The following is a 17,936-nucleotide window of genomic DNA, read 5'->3' as shown; positions in this document are numbered from 1 at the left end:
AAAAGAAAACCTTAAAAGAAATTAGACATGTGGGTGACAACTAAATAATAATTTTTAAAAAGTCAGTTCCATCAAGTGCATTCGGACTCACGGTGACCCCTATATGCAGAGAAATGTACTCCATATGGTTTTCAGTAGCTGATTTTTCTAAAGTAGATCGCCAAACTCCAAGACACCTCTGGGTGAACTCAACTGCCAACTTTTCAGTTAGCAGCCGAGCACATTAACCATTTGCACCACCCAGGGACTCTGGCTTAAGGACACACACAAGATTTACTTTTGAAATGATGGAAATATTCCTGGAATGACTATGGTAACAGTTGTATATGTCTGTAAATATACTAAAAACCACTGAATCGTACACTTTAAATGGATGGATTTTATGCAATGTGAATTACGTCTTAATAATACTGTTTTTAAAAAAGTACTATCCAAAGAAAAGTGGGCACATATGACATACACAGGCAATTCACAAAGGAAGATGTATAAATATCAACTCTAAAAAATTATACAGCACCTGGATATTTTGATAAAGGAGTCTGTAGAAGAATCCTGATCAAAAGGGGCGAGGAGAAATGCAAAACAGACTTTTAAATTCTTTGGTATCCCAAAATTCTTACAGCCACGAATCTTGTATGAACCTCTGAAACTACTGTCCTCAGATAATCTTTAAACCTTAAACCAAAAATATCCCCTGAAGTCATCTTAAAACCAAGCAATAGTTTAGCATTAACTAGTAAACAAACAAAAAAAAAAGTGTCTGATCATTATGCTCTTTTAAGAACTATCTATATATATATAAGATCAATTTTATAACAATAACTCAAAAGATTAGATAAGAACCTTAGAGGGACAGTGACTTTATGTTGTGGAGGAGGGACAGCTTAGAAAAGGACTCAAAGAATGTCATCAGTGCTACTAAACGGCACATGTAGAAACTTTGGAATTGGTGTATGTATTGCTGTTTATAGTCTCAACAAGAACAACATAAATATTTTTTAAAAGCCTTTGAACTGTGTATCACTCATCCATATCTTCTATTTAGTTAAGTTTTTGGAATCTAAATGAGGAACACAAAGGTATATACTTTGCCAGTCAAGATATAGCATTATTCTTATTCTATAGAACCATACTTCTTAAATGATATCCATTAATAAAAGAATTCATCTACCAAAAAAAAGAAAAAAGTGTTCCGTACCATTAGTAAATAAATGCAAAGGACAGAAACAAGTTATCTGTGCTATCTCATTGCTAAAGTCATTTGTTGTTTGATTTCTAATAGGCAGTGTTAGCGAGGGTCCAGGAAAGCGGACTTCACCCATGTATTGCTAGGGTGGGGGAGTACAATAGTAGTGCCTTTCTGGCTGGTAGTTTGGCAATACAATAGGTGCAAAAACCTGCCTTCTGGAGATCAGCCATGTGATGACAGACAAAACTGCAAACTCCTGAAGTAGATTTGAGATGATATACTATTGCAGCTAATGAAAATCAGGTTCTTAATGCAAGAAAATGCTCACAAGCTACTGCAAAGTGAAAAGAATTTTTGAAAATGTTCTACAGGATTTCGATTTTGGAAGAGGAGTGTATGCAAATGAGGATGGACTGAAATGTTTGGGTGAAACTTCAAAATAGTAACAGGGACTGCTCTGAGGCTGCTGGTCATTCTTTAATAAGTTATTTACTTTCAACTCGTATTTCGATTGTGAGCATATATTACTTTGATCATCATAAAACAGAAGGATAACCCAGGTTGCCCAAGGCAAAGAAATCAGGTGAGAAACTACTAAGGTCTCAGGAATACCATCACAGTAGCCCCTCAACACTCAACTGTACATCTCTGCACTCAAGTTCCCTTTATAAATTCTGTTGTTAGTTTCTGTTAAATTGATTCGGACTCTTGGTGAGTCCATTTCTTCTTACATGCCTCTGGCTGGGTTCAAACCAACAACCTTTAGGCTAGCAGTCACGTGAGCCAAACACAAAACCAAACCAAACTCAACTGAAGTTGAGTCCATTCTGACTCCCAGGGACCCTACAGTTCAGAGTAAACTGTCTCATAGGGTTTCCAAGGCTGTACATCTTTACGGAAGCAGACTGCCTCATCTCTTCAACCAGCAACTTTTTGGTTAGCAGCCAGAGTGCTTAGCCACTGTGCCACCAAGGCTCCTTGGTGTCAGCCAGCCACCTCAATTTAGACAATAGCCTATCACTTTTTACAGAGCCCCAAGTTTCTGCTAGCAGATAAAATGGAGATGACTTGCTGATCGCTAAGATTCTTTCCAGATTTAAAATTCTGTATTTCTACATGTACACCAATTATTTGTTTTCCATTAAGGACACTGACAATTCTGCCAAAAGACATCTTACCCCCACTCTCAAAATCAAATAGGAAATTAAAAAAAAAAAAAAGTGCAGTACATAGCATTACCTTAGATTAAGGCCATTTCTGAGACAGAAGCAGACACCCAAAGGATTGGGTGGCCTACTATTAACAGCAACATTAAGAAAAAATCCTTGAACTTCTAGCAGACACTTTAGAATATGTATTTTATGACTGTAATCTGTAAGTATATTTTTAGTGGCAGCATTAGCCCGCCTGCTGTAAATGGATTGTCAACATTTCCATTAGAAGCCCACTTTCTAAGGAATCTACAACTTGTCTAGGATGGTTGGACTCAAGCTCAATTCAGAGACTATGCTGCTGAACGAGATAAAAGAATTTAAATCTTTGATGATAAACAATGGTGTTGCACTTCACAAAATGTCGTATCTGTACAAAACCCCTGTGTCTGGGTTGGTGGCTCTCTGGTCTACTGCTGGTCCCCTTTGAAGGGTGGTTCCTCAGCCAAGAAGCTAAATTGAATCAGGTCAGGGGACAGTTTGTAATGAGCTTCCTGGGAAGAAAAGCACTTTAGAAATACAATAAATAAAGACGATCAAGGCATGGCGTTTCTAAAGAGGAAAGGTATTTAAATTCCGTCCTCTCTTGTATTAAGAGGTTTCCATTTATAAAGTTTTCCCCCAAGAAAAAAATCCTATTTATAGTCCTGTCCATATGAAAGTGATTTTCTATTTCCCTCCTACAAAATTTTCCCTTTTAAGAAGTTTTTAACATCTAGTGAGGCAGTAAATGTCTTAAATGCCTTTGAACAGTTTCAGTATTTCAGATATATTCTGGCATATCTTCCAAAAGAAAAATGAAAACATATATATATATCTTAGTTCCATCAGGCTTGGGCCTCTGATAATTAAGACATAAGTTAAGGAAAGACTTTCTGTTTCAGTCCTGTCCATATCAATAAACAATAACAACAGCCAACCCTTACATAATACCTGAAGCACCAGGGTACAGCTTAAAAAACCCGTTGTCATTGTTGGACTCGGCCTCACGGCGACCCACCTATGTCAGAGTAGAACTCCATAGAGTGTTCAATGATTGATTTTTTTCAGAAGTACTCATATATCGCCAAGGCACATCTGGGTAGACTCAACTTTCAACATTTGATGAGCACAATAACTTTCTGCACCACCCCGGGACTCAGAGCTTTAAAATATGAATCATGTTAATCCTCCCAACAACTGCCTTTGCAGGTGCTCTAAGGGCCAGAAGTGAATGAACTGTCCAAAGCCACCCAGTCACGAAGGAAGCCCTTGCCCATGACCACCTCTCTCATAACTGTCCACTTCTCACAGTTGAAAAAGCTTTTTAGGTTTATTCACATTTTACTGGTGCATTTGCTTAAAGACATATTTCTGAATCCAACTGCTAAGAAGTCTCAACAGGAAAATCTAATTCATATTCACAAACTTATATCTTTTTTCAAAATCAAAGCATCCTTAAAATTAGCTATGGCACTCACATTATGCAAATCTATTCTTTCAAAACATGAGCACATCAATAGGGTTTTTAAAAAAGGTAATCCCATATTGTTGTTGTTGTTGTTAGGTACCTTTGTGTAGATTTTCACTCATTACAAGCCCATGTGACAATGCAGAACTGCCCCACAGAGCTTTCTAGGCTTTAATCTAAGGGAGTACATCTCCAGGCCTCTCTCTCCAAGAGCCACGGGGTGAATTTGAACCACCAATCTTTTGGTGAGTAGCTGAGTGCTTAACTTTTGTATCACCAGGCTCCTTATCAGATGACAAACGCCAGTTTGGTTGGCATAGATATTGACCAGACTGATTGGCGTGATGGGTAGTCAGTCCATGGATACAAGATAAAATGAAAAAACGCACCTAACTCCTGGTGTTCAAGGAAAAAGTCAACTTTCACATTGTAAAATAATATTGATTCATTTCATTTCAAACAGGAAATGATCCAAAGGTTTTAGAATCAATGAAGAAATACAATGGTGGATCATTCAAATAATACATCTTTTTAAAAATCAGCATATGTGGTTAGGATTGGTTCTAATGTTCAAATAGGATGTCTAATCTGAAAATTCAGAACCTCCAAACAAAAATAAACCGGTTCACTAGGAAGGCCCTACCCTAAAACCAATGAAAACCAAACTCTGGCAACTGATCCAGCATCACTTGACCCTCAAGCTCTGAATGGGTTGTAGACTGCCTTCTGAATCAAGACTAGTTACACACAAGACAAGCAAGTAGTTAAATAAATAGGATGTTGGGGAATACTGTCTTGGGCTCTAATAATCCACCAATCAGACTGCATAAGTAGGAACAGATAATCCATTATAGCAACTGAGGAGACTGCTTGTGTCTACTTCTCAATAGCTATTGTGGCAGGCAGGTTCCAAGATAGCCCCCAATGGTCCTCATCTCCTGATGGTCACACCTTTGTGTAGTTCCTTCCCACAGTGTACTAGGGTTGGTCTATGTGACCAATAGAATACAGTAGAGGTGATGGTATGCCACTTTCAAGGTTAGGTTATAAAAGACTGTAGCTTTTGTTTTGATCTATCTTTCTTCTCTATCACATGGAAGGTGACTGAGGTCTCTAGTCAATAACTTGGTGAGTGAGCTTAGAAGTGGATCTTCTAGCCCTGAATGACTGCAACTCCAGCTGAGATCTTGACTGCAACTTCATAGAAGCTCTGAGTCATAACCACCCAGCTAAACTGCTCCCAGATCCTAGACCCTCAGAAACCATGTGAGATAATCATAGTTTGTTGTTTGAAATCACTAAGTTTGAGGATAATTTGTAACACATCAACAGATGTTTCTTTATCAATGAAACAGCTACAATACTACCTTTTTGTGTGGCCAAAGTGGATAGAGTAAATATGAAAGGACTTTAGAAAAAGAGTTAAGCCTGCTGCATAACTTCTAAACAGTAACCTCATCATCATCATCACCACTTTCTACTCAGAGATGGAGCGTAAGGGTTCGAACTTTATATCACAGTCCTTACTGTCAAAAGGGGAGCCCTGGTATGGTGCTGTGGGTTAATGCGTCAGACTGCAAAGTCATTTGAGCTGCAAGCTCACCAGCTGCTCCTCAGAAACCCAATACAGGGCCGCTGTGGGTTGGAACTGACTCAACAACACTTAACAACAATTATCAAAAGGAGCTCTGGTAGCATAGTGGTTACCAGTCAGGTTGCTAATTACAATGTCAGCAGTTCCGCTAGAGAAAGATGAGACTTTCTGCTCCCATAAAGATTTATAGCCTCAGAAACCCTATGCAGGGTCACTATGAGTCAGAACCGACTCAACAGTACACCACCACCACCACTACCACCACCACCACTATCAAACATGAGGTCACTTGCTATTGTCATTGTTAGGTGACATCGAGTCAGGACCGACTCACAGCAACCCTATGCACAAAAGAATGAAACACTGCCTGGTCCTGCGCCAAATTCACAATTGTTGCTGCCACTGTACTGATCCATCTTGTTGGGAGTCCTCCTCCTCTTTCTCAACCCTCCACTTTACCAAACATGATATCTTTCTCCAGGAACTGGTCCCTCCTGATAATATGTCTGAAGTATGAGAGACTAAGCCTGACCATCCTGGTTTCTAATGAGCATTCTGGCTGTATTTCTTTCAACACAGATTGGTTTGTTCTTCTGGCAGTCCATGGTACTTTTAATATTCTCCTCCAACACCATAACTCAAATGCATCAATTCTTCTGAGGTCTTCCTTATTCACTGTCCAACTTTAATATGCATATGAGGTTATTGAAAATACCATGGCTTGGGTCAAGCTCACCTTAGTCCTCAAACTGACACCATTGCTATTCAACACTTTAATGAGGTCTTGTGCAGCAGTTTTGCCTAATGATATGCATCATTTGATTTCTTGACTGCTCCATCCATGAGTACTGATGGTTGATTTGAGCAAAATTAAGTGTTTGACTTCTATCTTTTCTTTATTTATATTGATGTTGTTTATTGGTCCAGTAGTGAGGATTTTTGTTTTCTTTACCGTCAGATGCAACCCATACCAAAGGCTGTGGGGTTTGATCTTCATCAGCAAGTACTTTAAGTCCTCTTCACTTTCAACAGGCAAGGCTGTATCATTTGCACAGCGCAGGTTGTTAATGAGTCTTCCTCCAATTTTGATGCCATGTTTTTCTTCATATAATCCAGCTTCTCAAATTCTGTGCTCAGCATACAGGTTGAATAAGTATGGTGAAAGAATACAACCCTGTCTCACACCTTTCTTAATTTTAAATCATTCAGTGTTCCCATGTTCTGTGCTAGCAACTGCCTATTGGTCCATGTACAGATACCTTATGAGCACAATTAAGTGTTCTAGAATACTTATACTCCGCAGTGTTTGCCATGATCCCCACAATTGAAAGTCTTTGTGTAGTTGATAAAGCACAGGTAAACATATTTCTGGTATTCTCTGCTTTCAGCCAAGATCCATCTGATGCCAGCAGTTGTATCCCTCGTCCCACATCCTCCTCTTAATTCTGCTTGAACCTCTGGCAGTTCCCTATCAATGTACTGTTGCAGCCCTTTTTGAACTCTCTTTAGCAAAATTTTACTTGCATGTGATATTAATGACATTGTCTGATGATTTCCCCATTCTGTTGGGTCACTTGTCTTTAGAATGGGTACAAATATGGATCTCTTCCAGTCAGTTGGCCAGGTAGCTATGTTCCAAATTTATTGGCATAGATGAGCGAGTGTTCCCAGTGCTGCTTGAGTTTGTTGAAAGATTTCAGTTTGTATCCTATCAATGCCTGATGTTTGTTCTTTGCCAATGCCTTCAACTCACCTTGGACGTCTTCCTTCAATTTCATTGGCTCTTGATTGTATGCTACCTCTTGAAATGGTAGAACATTGACCATTTCTTTTTGGTACAGTGACTCTGTGTATTCCTTCCATCTTCATTTGATGCTTTCTGCATCATTCAATAATTTTCCCATTTTGTTGTTGTTAAGTGCTGCTGAGTCGGTTCCGACCCTAGAGACCCTGTATATGGTTTCTGAGGAGGGGCTGGTGAGCTTGAACCACCTACCTTTCCATTCAAACCTACTTTGCAGTCCAGCACATTAATACACAGCACCACACCAGAACTCCATTTTACCCATAGAACCCTTCAAGGTTTCAAGTCAAGGCTTGAATTTGTGCTTCAGTTCCCTCAGCTTGAGAAATGTTGAACATGTTCTTCCCTTTGGTTTTCTAACTCCAGGTCTTTGCATATTTCATTATAATATTTGACTTTGTCTTCTCCGACTACTTTTAGAAACTTTCTATTTAGCTCTTTTACCTTCTCCATTTTTCTTCCATTTGCTTTAGGATCTCTACGCTGGAGAGAAAGTTTCAGAGTCTCTTCTGACATCCATTTTGGTCTTTTCTTTCTTTCTTGTCTTCTTAATGACCTTTTGCTTTCTTCCTTATGATGTTCTTGATGTCATCCCACAACTCTTCTGGTCTTTGGTCTTTAGTGTCTAATGCATCAAATATGTTCTTCAGAAGATCTCTAAATTCAGGTGGAATATATTCAAGGTCATATTTCGACTCTTGTGGACTTGTTTTAATTTTTTTCATCTTCAGACTAAACTTATATATGAGTAATTGATGGTCTGTTCCACAGTCTACCCGTGACCTTGTTTTGGCTGATGATATGGATTTTTTCCACTGTCACTTTCCACAATTTGATTTCTGTGTAATCCATCTAGTGAGGTCCATGTGTATGTTGTTTTGAAAAGTTATTTGCAATGAAGAAGTCATTGGTCTTTCAAAAGTCTATCATGTGATCTCCAGCACCATTTCAATCACCAAAGCCATATTTTCCAACTACTGATCCTTACTCTTTGCATTCCAATTGCCAGTAATTATCAATACATTTTGATTGCATGTTTGATCAGTTTCAGACTGAAGAAGTTGGTAGAATTCTTCAACTTCATCATCACTGCCTTTAGTGGTTGGTGCATAAATTTGAATAATAGTTGTATTAACTGGTCTTCCTTATAAGCATATGGATATTATCCTATAATAGATAACGTTGTGCTTCAATGCGACTCCATTCCACTTCAATATGTCATTCCCGGCATAGTAAACCATGTGATTGTCAGATTCAAAATGGCCAATACCAATCCATTTCTGCTCACTAATGCCTTGGATATCGATGTTAATGTGGTCCATTTCATTTTTGACAATTCCCAATTTTCTTAGATTCACATGTCGTACATTCCATGTTCTAATTTTTAATGAATGTTTACAACTGTTTCTCTTCATTTTGAATTGTGCCCCATCAGCAAATGCAGGTCCCGAAGGCTTTACTCCATTCGTGTCATCATGGTCAACTCTATTTTGAGAAGGCAGCTCTTCCCCAGTCGCATTTTGAGTGTCTTTCAACCCAAGGGGCTCATCTTCTGGCACTGTATCTGACAATATTCAGTATTCTGGTTCTGACAGTGTCCCACTGCTATTCATAAGACTTGCAGCGGCTAAATATTTGGCAGTAGTCTGCCTCTCCTTCTTCCTAGTCTGTCTTCATCTGAAAGTTCAGCTGAAACCTGTCCACTATGGGTGACTCTGATGATATTTAAAACACCTATGGCATAGCTTCTAGGATTACAGCAACACAGAAGCCACCACAGCATGACAAACTGACTACTTAGGAAGCCATAAAGACTCTACAGGGAACAAATTCAAATACTCCTGGGCAGCATAAATGTATGAATTAGGCTGGGGATTGAAGGGATAATGAGGAATGGGTGGGATGTCATGCCCTTTCTAAAAGAAAGTTAGAGCTACCGGCTGATGGGAAGAGAGGACATATGCACAGGAGTGTCCACACTTGCAGATGATACCCACATGACCTGAACCGGATGACTGGATGATCGGAGCTCAATCAGGAGAGGAAAGAAGAGGGGGAAAAAAAAAAAAAGAGTGAGCTGATACAGTCTGATGAACTTGACCTATACCTATGGAGCAGCAACTCAAAAGAGGGAACAAATCCTCACAGCAAGAAACATTCACACACACACACACACACAAAGTGGACGGAGAAGGGCAGCTTGGACATTGGATACTCAAATGGGGAGGGGGGCACTACAAAGGCAAGAAGTGACTGGCTTACAAGCTTTCAAGAGGGAACCTGGTGCTAGGGAGCATGGCAGAAGACAGAATCTCCAGAAGGCACTATTCAATCTGTCTGGGCGGAGCTGATGAAAGGAGATACAGATGGGTAACTCATGATACTGTAGTGAATAATGCTTATCAGGATGGATTATGAGGGTTGGAAATGCAAAGGTAGAAGTTTTGTAACAAGGAAGGGAGTGATTGATTCTCCAGAATAGGAGCGTAGGCCTCTGGGACCATCAACGGAGAAGAGCCGAGAGCAGGACCCTACCCAGAGAAACAGAGATGCCTGAGATGGAGACAGAGATGATGACGCGGAGTGATGAAGCCACTGGGGACTTTGGACCCAGAGAGGGAAAGGGACTGTAGGCCGAAAACTGGGGGGAGGAGGGGGAAGTGTAGGGAGCGGGTTTCTGGGATATACCCTTTGGGTGGTTGAGGATGCATGGAGGGGATTGAAACCATGGCAATGAGATGATATACGATGGAATGAATGTAAAACTAAAGTTCTCTCATGTAAACTATGATATAATTCACAATAAAACATTAAAAAAAAAAAGAAACTTAGAAACATTGTTGAGGGCTAAGCAAACCAAGTCTGCCTGCTGACTCATTAAACACCAGGTTGCAACCAACTCCTGCATCTAGCACCATAAACAATAAAAAGCTAAGGATATATATGCATGTGTTTGGATGACTTTGCAGATGCTGAAAGTTCTGTGACTAGGTCTTCATCCCACACCCATCCTTCCATTCATTCGTAGATTCATTTATGGGGTACCCCTGTGTACTACACACTATGCTACATACCAATCCCCGTTGTGCCAAAATTTGGATGTGAAATCCTGTTTTGTACCTTTCCAAGTCTGGCTTATTTGCATCAGTACTGTATTTGCAGGTAATGCAGACCCTCTATTTTAAGAAATGAGTTCCAATCCCAAATCCACAAATAAAGAATTATTATAATAATAGCATATTCATGAAAAGCAAATTACTTATCTTGGCGTTTAACATCCTTGTAACTATTCCTGTACTTTTAGTGTCAACAGAAAAAAAGTAATGTCTAAGTCTGGCTGATACCGTAAATTAATGTTAATAACAGTTTTGACACTAATAGCAAGTTTTAAAAAAGAAAAAACCTCCAGTCTCTAAGCTGGGTTTTCATTTCTTAAGAATCCCCTCAGCTCACTGTCACCCAAGACTCCCCTAGAACAATTCCAGCTACGATTTCACCTTCACTGGGAGCCTGAAACGACGAAAGTCTATAAAGGTTCTATGAAATTATCTCTCTTCCCTGTCTTTGCTCACTTACTTTGGGGAAAATATTCATCCCCTTGAGTTATAACAATGGGGGGGGCTCCTCAGCAGACACATTTCTCGACCCCCATAAGCAAATGCATGCCTATATGGCATCCTTAAAGACTACAGGCTGTTTCTTCAGAGTTTGAAAATGTGGTGTGAGAAGTGAGTGTAGACAATTACCATGCACATTAAGTTAATGAGAAATTTCTGACTTTATGCACTTTATTTATCTTGGTATTCTTCCACAGTTGGTACCAACTGTGGCAACTCGATGGCACCTAACAACAACAACAACAGGACTGTGCATAGAGCAGATACTTAATATATTTCCCATGAATAAAATTGACCTGAGCTGAAATTTTAATAGGCTAGAGAAAATAAAAAGAAACCCAGCTCCTTGATCCTACCCTCTTTGCCAGTTATTTCTAGAAGTCATTGAAGATTCAAGCAGCCCCTCGGAACTCAGATCCAGCCAATAGGACATGGTTAATCTACAACACCCACCTCTATAATTACTTAGAAACTCCTAGACTTTAAGAAAAGCATCTCTTCCAACTTCCAAACGTTGTTCTTTTTCTATTGCTAATTGAGTGTTTTACTTTTTAGGCAATCCTATAATGAACAAGCTCAAATGAGCAGAGAAGCAGCAGTGACAACCCATCAATAAAATAATTAACTCGAAGTGGATTTTGCTAGACACTTCTCATGTCATAATAGGAAATCTGGGCTACTTAACATTAAGGAAATCAAATAGAATCATCCTTTTGTTTTAAAAGGAAAGTTAGCTTCAAAAGTCTCCCTTCCATAGAGCCCCATCGACACTGCTCACAGTACTGGCCATTTACACTGGAAGTGCATACACAATAGAAAGACCAAAGAAGTACATGATGATTTCCAGAATTTTCTTTTTCCTTTCCATAGTCATCACTCAGAATTGTCTGTAGAATTTAGGCAAGGAGACCACCAGCACATTTTCTCTTTCAGTTTTAATATTCAGATCAAGGCCTCATTCCCTAAGGTTTTGTGTTTTATCCCAAAACTAGCATGCCACGGAAATGCGGGGAGGAAATCAAAGTATGACAGGCGCAGATGCAGGGCAAAATCCCATCTCTTCTCTGTCTCCCAACCAGTGAAGGAGAAGGGTTCCTGACAACAAAGACTACCTATATTTCTTTTGTGTTCTCTTCCCCAAAGCATAAATTCCACTGGTTGGTCTAAGAACCTGTTGTCCTTGTCTTGCAACCTAAACTCCATGCTGCCAATGACCCTTTCACCCTTAACCCCCAAGCTTTACATCACCTCTGGTATGGATTATGGAAACAACTCCTTCAAGAACTGACACTCAATGAGGACCAGATGGCTTCTAACTTCTAGTTCTAGACAAGAAATGGGGGGGGGGACCCAGAGTTAGCTTCAGGTTCTATTGAGTACAGTATTGAAAGGTAAAGCAGAAACTCAATAAGGAAATGACATGGACTTGAAGTCAGTCAGGCTGATGCCCAAAGTACAGACTGCATACTTGTGGTGGTTATGTGCCGTTGAGTCGGTTCCAACTCACAGCGACCCTGCATAGGACTTCCGAGGCTGTAAATCTTTACGGAAGCAGAAAGCCTCATCTTTCTTCCACGGAACAGCTGGTAGTTTCGAACTGCTGACCTTGAGGTTAGCAGCCTGACTCGTAACCCCTATGCTACCAGAGTTGTTGTTAAGTGCCATCGAGTTGGTTCTGACTCATAGCGACCCTGTATAGGGTTTCCAAGGAGTGACTGGTGAGCTTGAACTGCCAACCTTGTGATTCAAACCTACTTTGCAGTCCAGTGCGTTAACCCACAGCGCCACACCAGGACTCCCGCTACCAGATTCACTACCAGAGTGTTGTTGTTAAGTGCCATCGAGTTGATCCCGACCCATAGCGACCCTGTATAGGGTTTCTGAGGAGCGGCTGGCAAGCTTGAACCGCTGACCTTGCAGTTCAAACGGCTTTGCAGTCTGGCACATTAACCCACAGCGCCACACCAGGACTCCAGAGTGGAGACCCTTAAATGGCTCCATGATATGGGTCCAAGTGGAATAATTACATACCCATGCTCCATCGGGTCCGAACAGTTCTAGGAAGTTGCCAATGAATTCCCTTGACTTTTCTTCCCACTTTTGAATTAGATCATGACTCTTTTCTTCCACTCTGTTAACAAATTCCTTGGATCTCTCTTCCACATTTTTTACCTTTTCCTTCATCTTATCTACTTGGTTCTGGAAACGGTACTTCTTTTCCTGGTCAAAAATTGAAGGAGAAAGAAATGTGTTTACCCAAGAGATCATTCACAATCAGTCACACTAATGGTCACATTTTGTTTCAATTTATGTTTGCTTCTAACTTAAGGAGCAGGGTGTTGGCCTTTTCTAAGGACTGGCTTGAGGGGAATGTAACTTTCTCATAGGAAAAGTGGTTTTAAGGTTCTTTTTCATTTTAAATCTCGCTGAGAGGAATCAAAAGTATATATTTATCCTTTAGGATAAGTAGACATTGGACAAATATCTCCACTCAGTTCTGTTAAGCCTTACACTTATACAGAATGAGCACTCAGAGGCTGCCTGAGTTATTGGTAACACTGTTAAAGTCAGTATTACTTGGAATGAGTAGGCCATTGGCTGGGCCTTTGAACTAATGTGCTATACTGAAATTTTCATTTTAATAATATTAAGATAATTGAATTGCATCTATTTCCTTGGTGCTAAAGAAAGCTTTTATTTTGATAGTGCCTCTGGGCTGAAATTTTGTTCTTCTTATAATCTTTATGCAGCAATAGTGTCTACTGATGTGCCTGGAAGCCATCAGTGTTGGTAATTCAGATGTCACCTCAAAGCCTCAGTTTCATCATTTATAAAATGGGGATAATGATCAGCCCTACCTCCAAGAGCGTTGTGACTATTAGATAATGCATGTAAAGTCCTTGTCCCAAAGCCTGGCATTTAGTGACCACTCAGGATGTGTTGAGTGTATCATTACTGTGAAATTTCTAAGACATTTTATCTGTGTTATCTAATGAGGGTGGTATTAAAGCCATGAACATAATACCGTACAATCTGTGACATCGTGGCACTTTTTCTCCTAAAGGGATAACAAAGTTAAAGATCTTTCTGTACTTTGTGGAACCAAGAGAACTCGGTGGCTTTGTATTACAGTGGACTGTGAACCACAAGGTCGGTGGTTTGAACCCACTCACTCCAAGGGAGAAAAGTGAGGCTGTCTGCTCCCACAAAGATGTACAGCCTCAGAAACCCTATATAGGGTCACTATGAGTCATAAGTGACTCGATGGCATTTAACAACAGCAGATGGGACTAAAGTTAATTTGGATTTTTTATCATTTTTGAGACATCTGCAATATTGCAAAACTGGATCAGGATTCCTTGATTTAGACCTTCCAAATCTTACTGAGGCCTTAGGGTGGGGTATGGGCTTATGTGAGTGGGCTTTTAAAATTCTTGGAAAAATTCCATTATCTTTTCCTTGCTTTTTCCATGAACTTTTTGAAGCCCCCTCATATGTGTTATCATGTTGTTATTGTTGTATGCCATTGAGTCTATTCCAACTCTTAGCAATTCTACAGGATAGAGTAGAATGACACCATAGGGTTTCTAAGGCTGTAGTTTTTACAGAAGCAGATTGTCACATCTTTCTCTCACAGAGTGATGGATGGGTTCAAACCACCAACCTTCCAGGCAACAACCAAGCACTTAACCATTGTGCCACCAGGGGTCCTTGTTACCCACAAATATGTTATGGAAAGTCACAACGCCAACCAGCACTTACCATGTGACCTTGGGTGAGTTGTTCAACCTCTCTGTGACTGTGTCCTCACCTATGAGGGGGCTTCAAAAAGTTCCCAGAAAAATTCCATTATCTTTTCATTCAATTTTCCTATGAACTTTATGAAGCCCCTTCATACATGTTGGAAACAAACATTAAACGTAATTTCAAAAGTTTACCATGAAGATGAATAAGAGAATCCTTGTAAAACACTTAGATGAACACTTAACAAGCTCTTGATCAATGCTAGCTCTTGTCTGTACACTTATATTATTCGCTTCCATAGTTCACTCTGCCCTGGATGTAGTTATTATGCACAGCTCTCAGGGGCAACACAGACTAGTAGAATTAAAACTGGACTCAGGGTCAGGAGATTGGGAGGATGCGTTATGTGGGGGATCTTGGCCAGGTGACCTCTCTGAACCCAGCTTCCTCATGTCTAAATGCAGAGAACTAGACTGGGAGACTGACCCCTGTCAGGTCCCTGCCACCTCTAAAGTTCCATGATTCATATACACAACCATCCAACCCATTTGATTTCATCCCTGAGCTGCAACCAAGTTTGTTGTCACAAAAAGGCAACAAGCACATCCACACTGAACTACACGGTTCCATGAGCTAAGTGGCTTCTCTAAAGGCTGTTTAAAGAGAGTGAGCAATAACTTTTGGAAATGGCTTGACATGCTTGGATGGTTGACTGAATTCAATTTTTTAAAAAAGACAGTTTAATTTATTGAAATAACCAGGGCTTTATTCTCTATCAGATACAAAATAATCACGTTGACTGAATTCTTTTCAGCCACCTGTTCGGGTGCCACTCGAACCCAGCATTTTCCGTTTTGTTGCCTGGCTAGTATAAAATCAGAGCCTGGAGTCCCAGCACTCCTTGCTTTTCAAGGACAACTAATAATCACTGATTTTACAGTGAATGACCCCTTCCTATTTTGACATTTCCAATGATTAATTGTGTAAACATGCTGGATCATTATGGGTGCACATGTTTAAGTGTCTAGGTTTGTAGACAAATCTCCTTTTGCACATACAGTATCCTTCCCCCCACAGCCCCCCACCCCACCCCCCAGACTGCAATTCTGTATGGATGAAGAGTTCTCTTTTAATCAAAGACAGCAGCACCTTGATGCCCAGGCAAATACAGTTGTCCAGACCCACTAGCATCACCTCAAACAACTGCGGCTGCCCTCTTTGCTTTTTAACAGCTTGTTTTGCTTGTTTTAAAGATTGTTTTAACAGTTGCTCTATCATTAAACTAACAGCAGCTCTGTGGGAACAATGCAGTGGAAATACAAAAGGAAGCCAAAGACTTTAGGCTTTATTTAAGCAGCTGTAATTTCTCTGGACAAGAAAAAATGGCTGTTAAGGTTTCTAATGAGCATCTGTAAGCCCTTAATAAAATGAAATTGGGCAGAATAAAAAAAAGTATTAAAACAAGAAAGCATTTTCTTTGAGTTGAGCTTTTCATTATGTCTGCCTCCTCCCTTCCTTTTTGAGAAAAAGATAACCCTTGCCTTGCACAAGGCACAGCTCTCTTAGAAACCCTTGATCCAAGTCTGAGAACCCTAAATAGGGAAATTGGGGTGAGAGGAGGGGAGTGAGACCGCTCCTTGTTTAAATGAGAAGCTCACAATCTGTGTTCCTGTAACATGGAAATAATAATAAAGCATTGGCTTGTAGTGTGGGTTAAATGAAACAACACATATGACCTGTTTTGAACACTGTGTAGCATATAGTAAGCATTCCATAAACATTAACGGTGGTAGTGGTGGTATCCTCAGAGGGTGTATGTAGGAAGGTATGCTTACGTTTATAAAGCTGACGTTCAGTTCCTTGGCTGTGTACCCTCTCTGGAGATTGCGTCGAGCATAAACGTCATAGTCACGGACAATTCTGGTGATGATGTCTGATGTTGAGATGCCTTCTGTTCTCTGGGTTGGGACAAACATTCCTGTCCAAATAGGAAAGGGGAGATTAAAAAGACAAACTCAGATCAGCTAGGTTGAACCATCTCTTTTACGGCACTCCTTTACAGTATAAAGTTGTATACAAGCGCCAGTGAGGTCCCAACTGACTCTTCCAGATTCTATACGCTCCCTCCTTACCGCAAGCGCTACATATTCATTGTCCTGGATCCATTCCCAGGATGCACCATGCACTCTCCCAGCTTCTGGTATTTGCTCTTGCCAAGCCCTGCTTTTCTGCTCTGGACACATTCCTGCCCCCATCAGCTGCACAGTTCCTTCCATCGTGCAAGTTCCAACTTCAAGGTAATGCTTCTGAGAAGTTCTTCCTGACGTCAATAGGCAGAATCCACATCATTTAGGCCTTCCATTAACCAAAGAAGTTTTGTGTGTCTGTTTGCTTGTAGAAAGCAAGTATTTTGAAAGCACAGATTATGCTTTAATTGCCTTTGCATCTTCAGCACCTAGCTCTGTGCCCGTGTGTAGCACGAATGCAAACTGACTGAGTAAATGAATGAAGGAGGCATAACAACTCAGTCAATGGATTAGTCGGATCACAGCAACACCTCTTCTCTCTGCAAGGAAGTCTGCATCACATCATACCAGGAGAGGAAGAAAATGTAGACTATTTCAGTTGTTTCTGATCTAAAAACATGCCAGTGGGGTGCTAGATGATTTTATTCCCTGAATTACAGTCTACTCTGCATGGTAGTTCTGCCACTCAAAGGCCTTTTCATCTACAGTGTGTAGGGTTGACTAAAACAAACAAGCATCGAGAACGTAAAGTTCTAAAAGGACGTCTTTAAAATCTTCAAACACTTGCTGAAAGTGAAAAGGACTTGTAACATTTACTGATGAAGATCAACGAGCACAGCCTTCGGTATGGATTGCATCTCAATGTAAAGAAAACAAAAATCCTCACCACTGGACCAATAAACAACATTCTTATCAATGGAGAAAAGATTGAAGTTGTCAAGGACTTCATTCTTCTTGGATCAACTATCAAAACTACTGGAAGCAGCAGTCAAGATATCAAATGATGTATTGCATTAGGCAAATCTGCTGCACAGGAACTTTTTAAAGTGTTGAGGAGCAGAGACGTCAGCTTGAGGACTAAGGTGAGCCTGACCCAAGCCATGGTGTTTTCAATAACCTCATATGGATGCGAAAGCTGGACAGTGAATAAGGAAGATCGTAGAAGAATTGATGCCTTTGAGTTGTGGTGTTGGAGGAGAATACTGAAAGTGCCATGGACTGCCAAAAGAACCAGTAGATCTGTTTTAGAAGAAGTGCAGCCAGAGTGCTCCTTGGAGGCCAGGATGGCTAAGCTTCGTCT

At 40.3% G+C, this 17,936-nt stretch overlaps 1 protein-coding gene across 1 annotated transcript in view; it reads right to left on the bottom strand.

The window, feature by feature from the left end:
- The window catches only part of LOC102813881 (choline-phosphate cytidylyltransferase B-like), a 146,635-nt gene that overhangs the window by 6,231 nt on the left and 122,468 nt on the right, over positions 1–17,936 (bottom strand). Inside the window, exons 6-7 of the mRNA XM_006835563.1 lie at positions 16,445–16,587; positions 12,897–13,085 (exon numbers count right to left, since the gene is read on the bottom strand). Coding sequence (XP_006835626.1) covers positions 12,897–13,085; positions 16,445–16,587 — 332 coding nt within the window. The remainder of the gene's footprint in view (positions 1–12,896; positions 13,086–16,444; positions 16,588–17,936) is intronic.

The sequence above is a fragment of the Chrysochloris asiatica genome, unplaced genomic scaffold (assembly GCF_000296735.1).
Source record: "Chrysochloris asiatica unplaced genomic scaffold, ChrAsi1.0 scaffold00018, whole genome shotgun sequence".
In the NCBI taxonomy this organism is placed as follows: Eukaryota; Metazoa; Chordata; class Mammalia; order Afrosoricida; family Chrysochloridae; genus Chrysochloris; species Chrysochloris asiatica.
The sequence above is the reverse complement of the archived record's forward strand: the minus strand, read 5'-3'. Positions and strand labels throughout refer to the sequence as shown.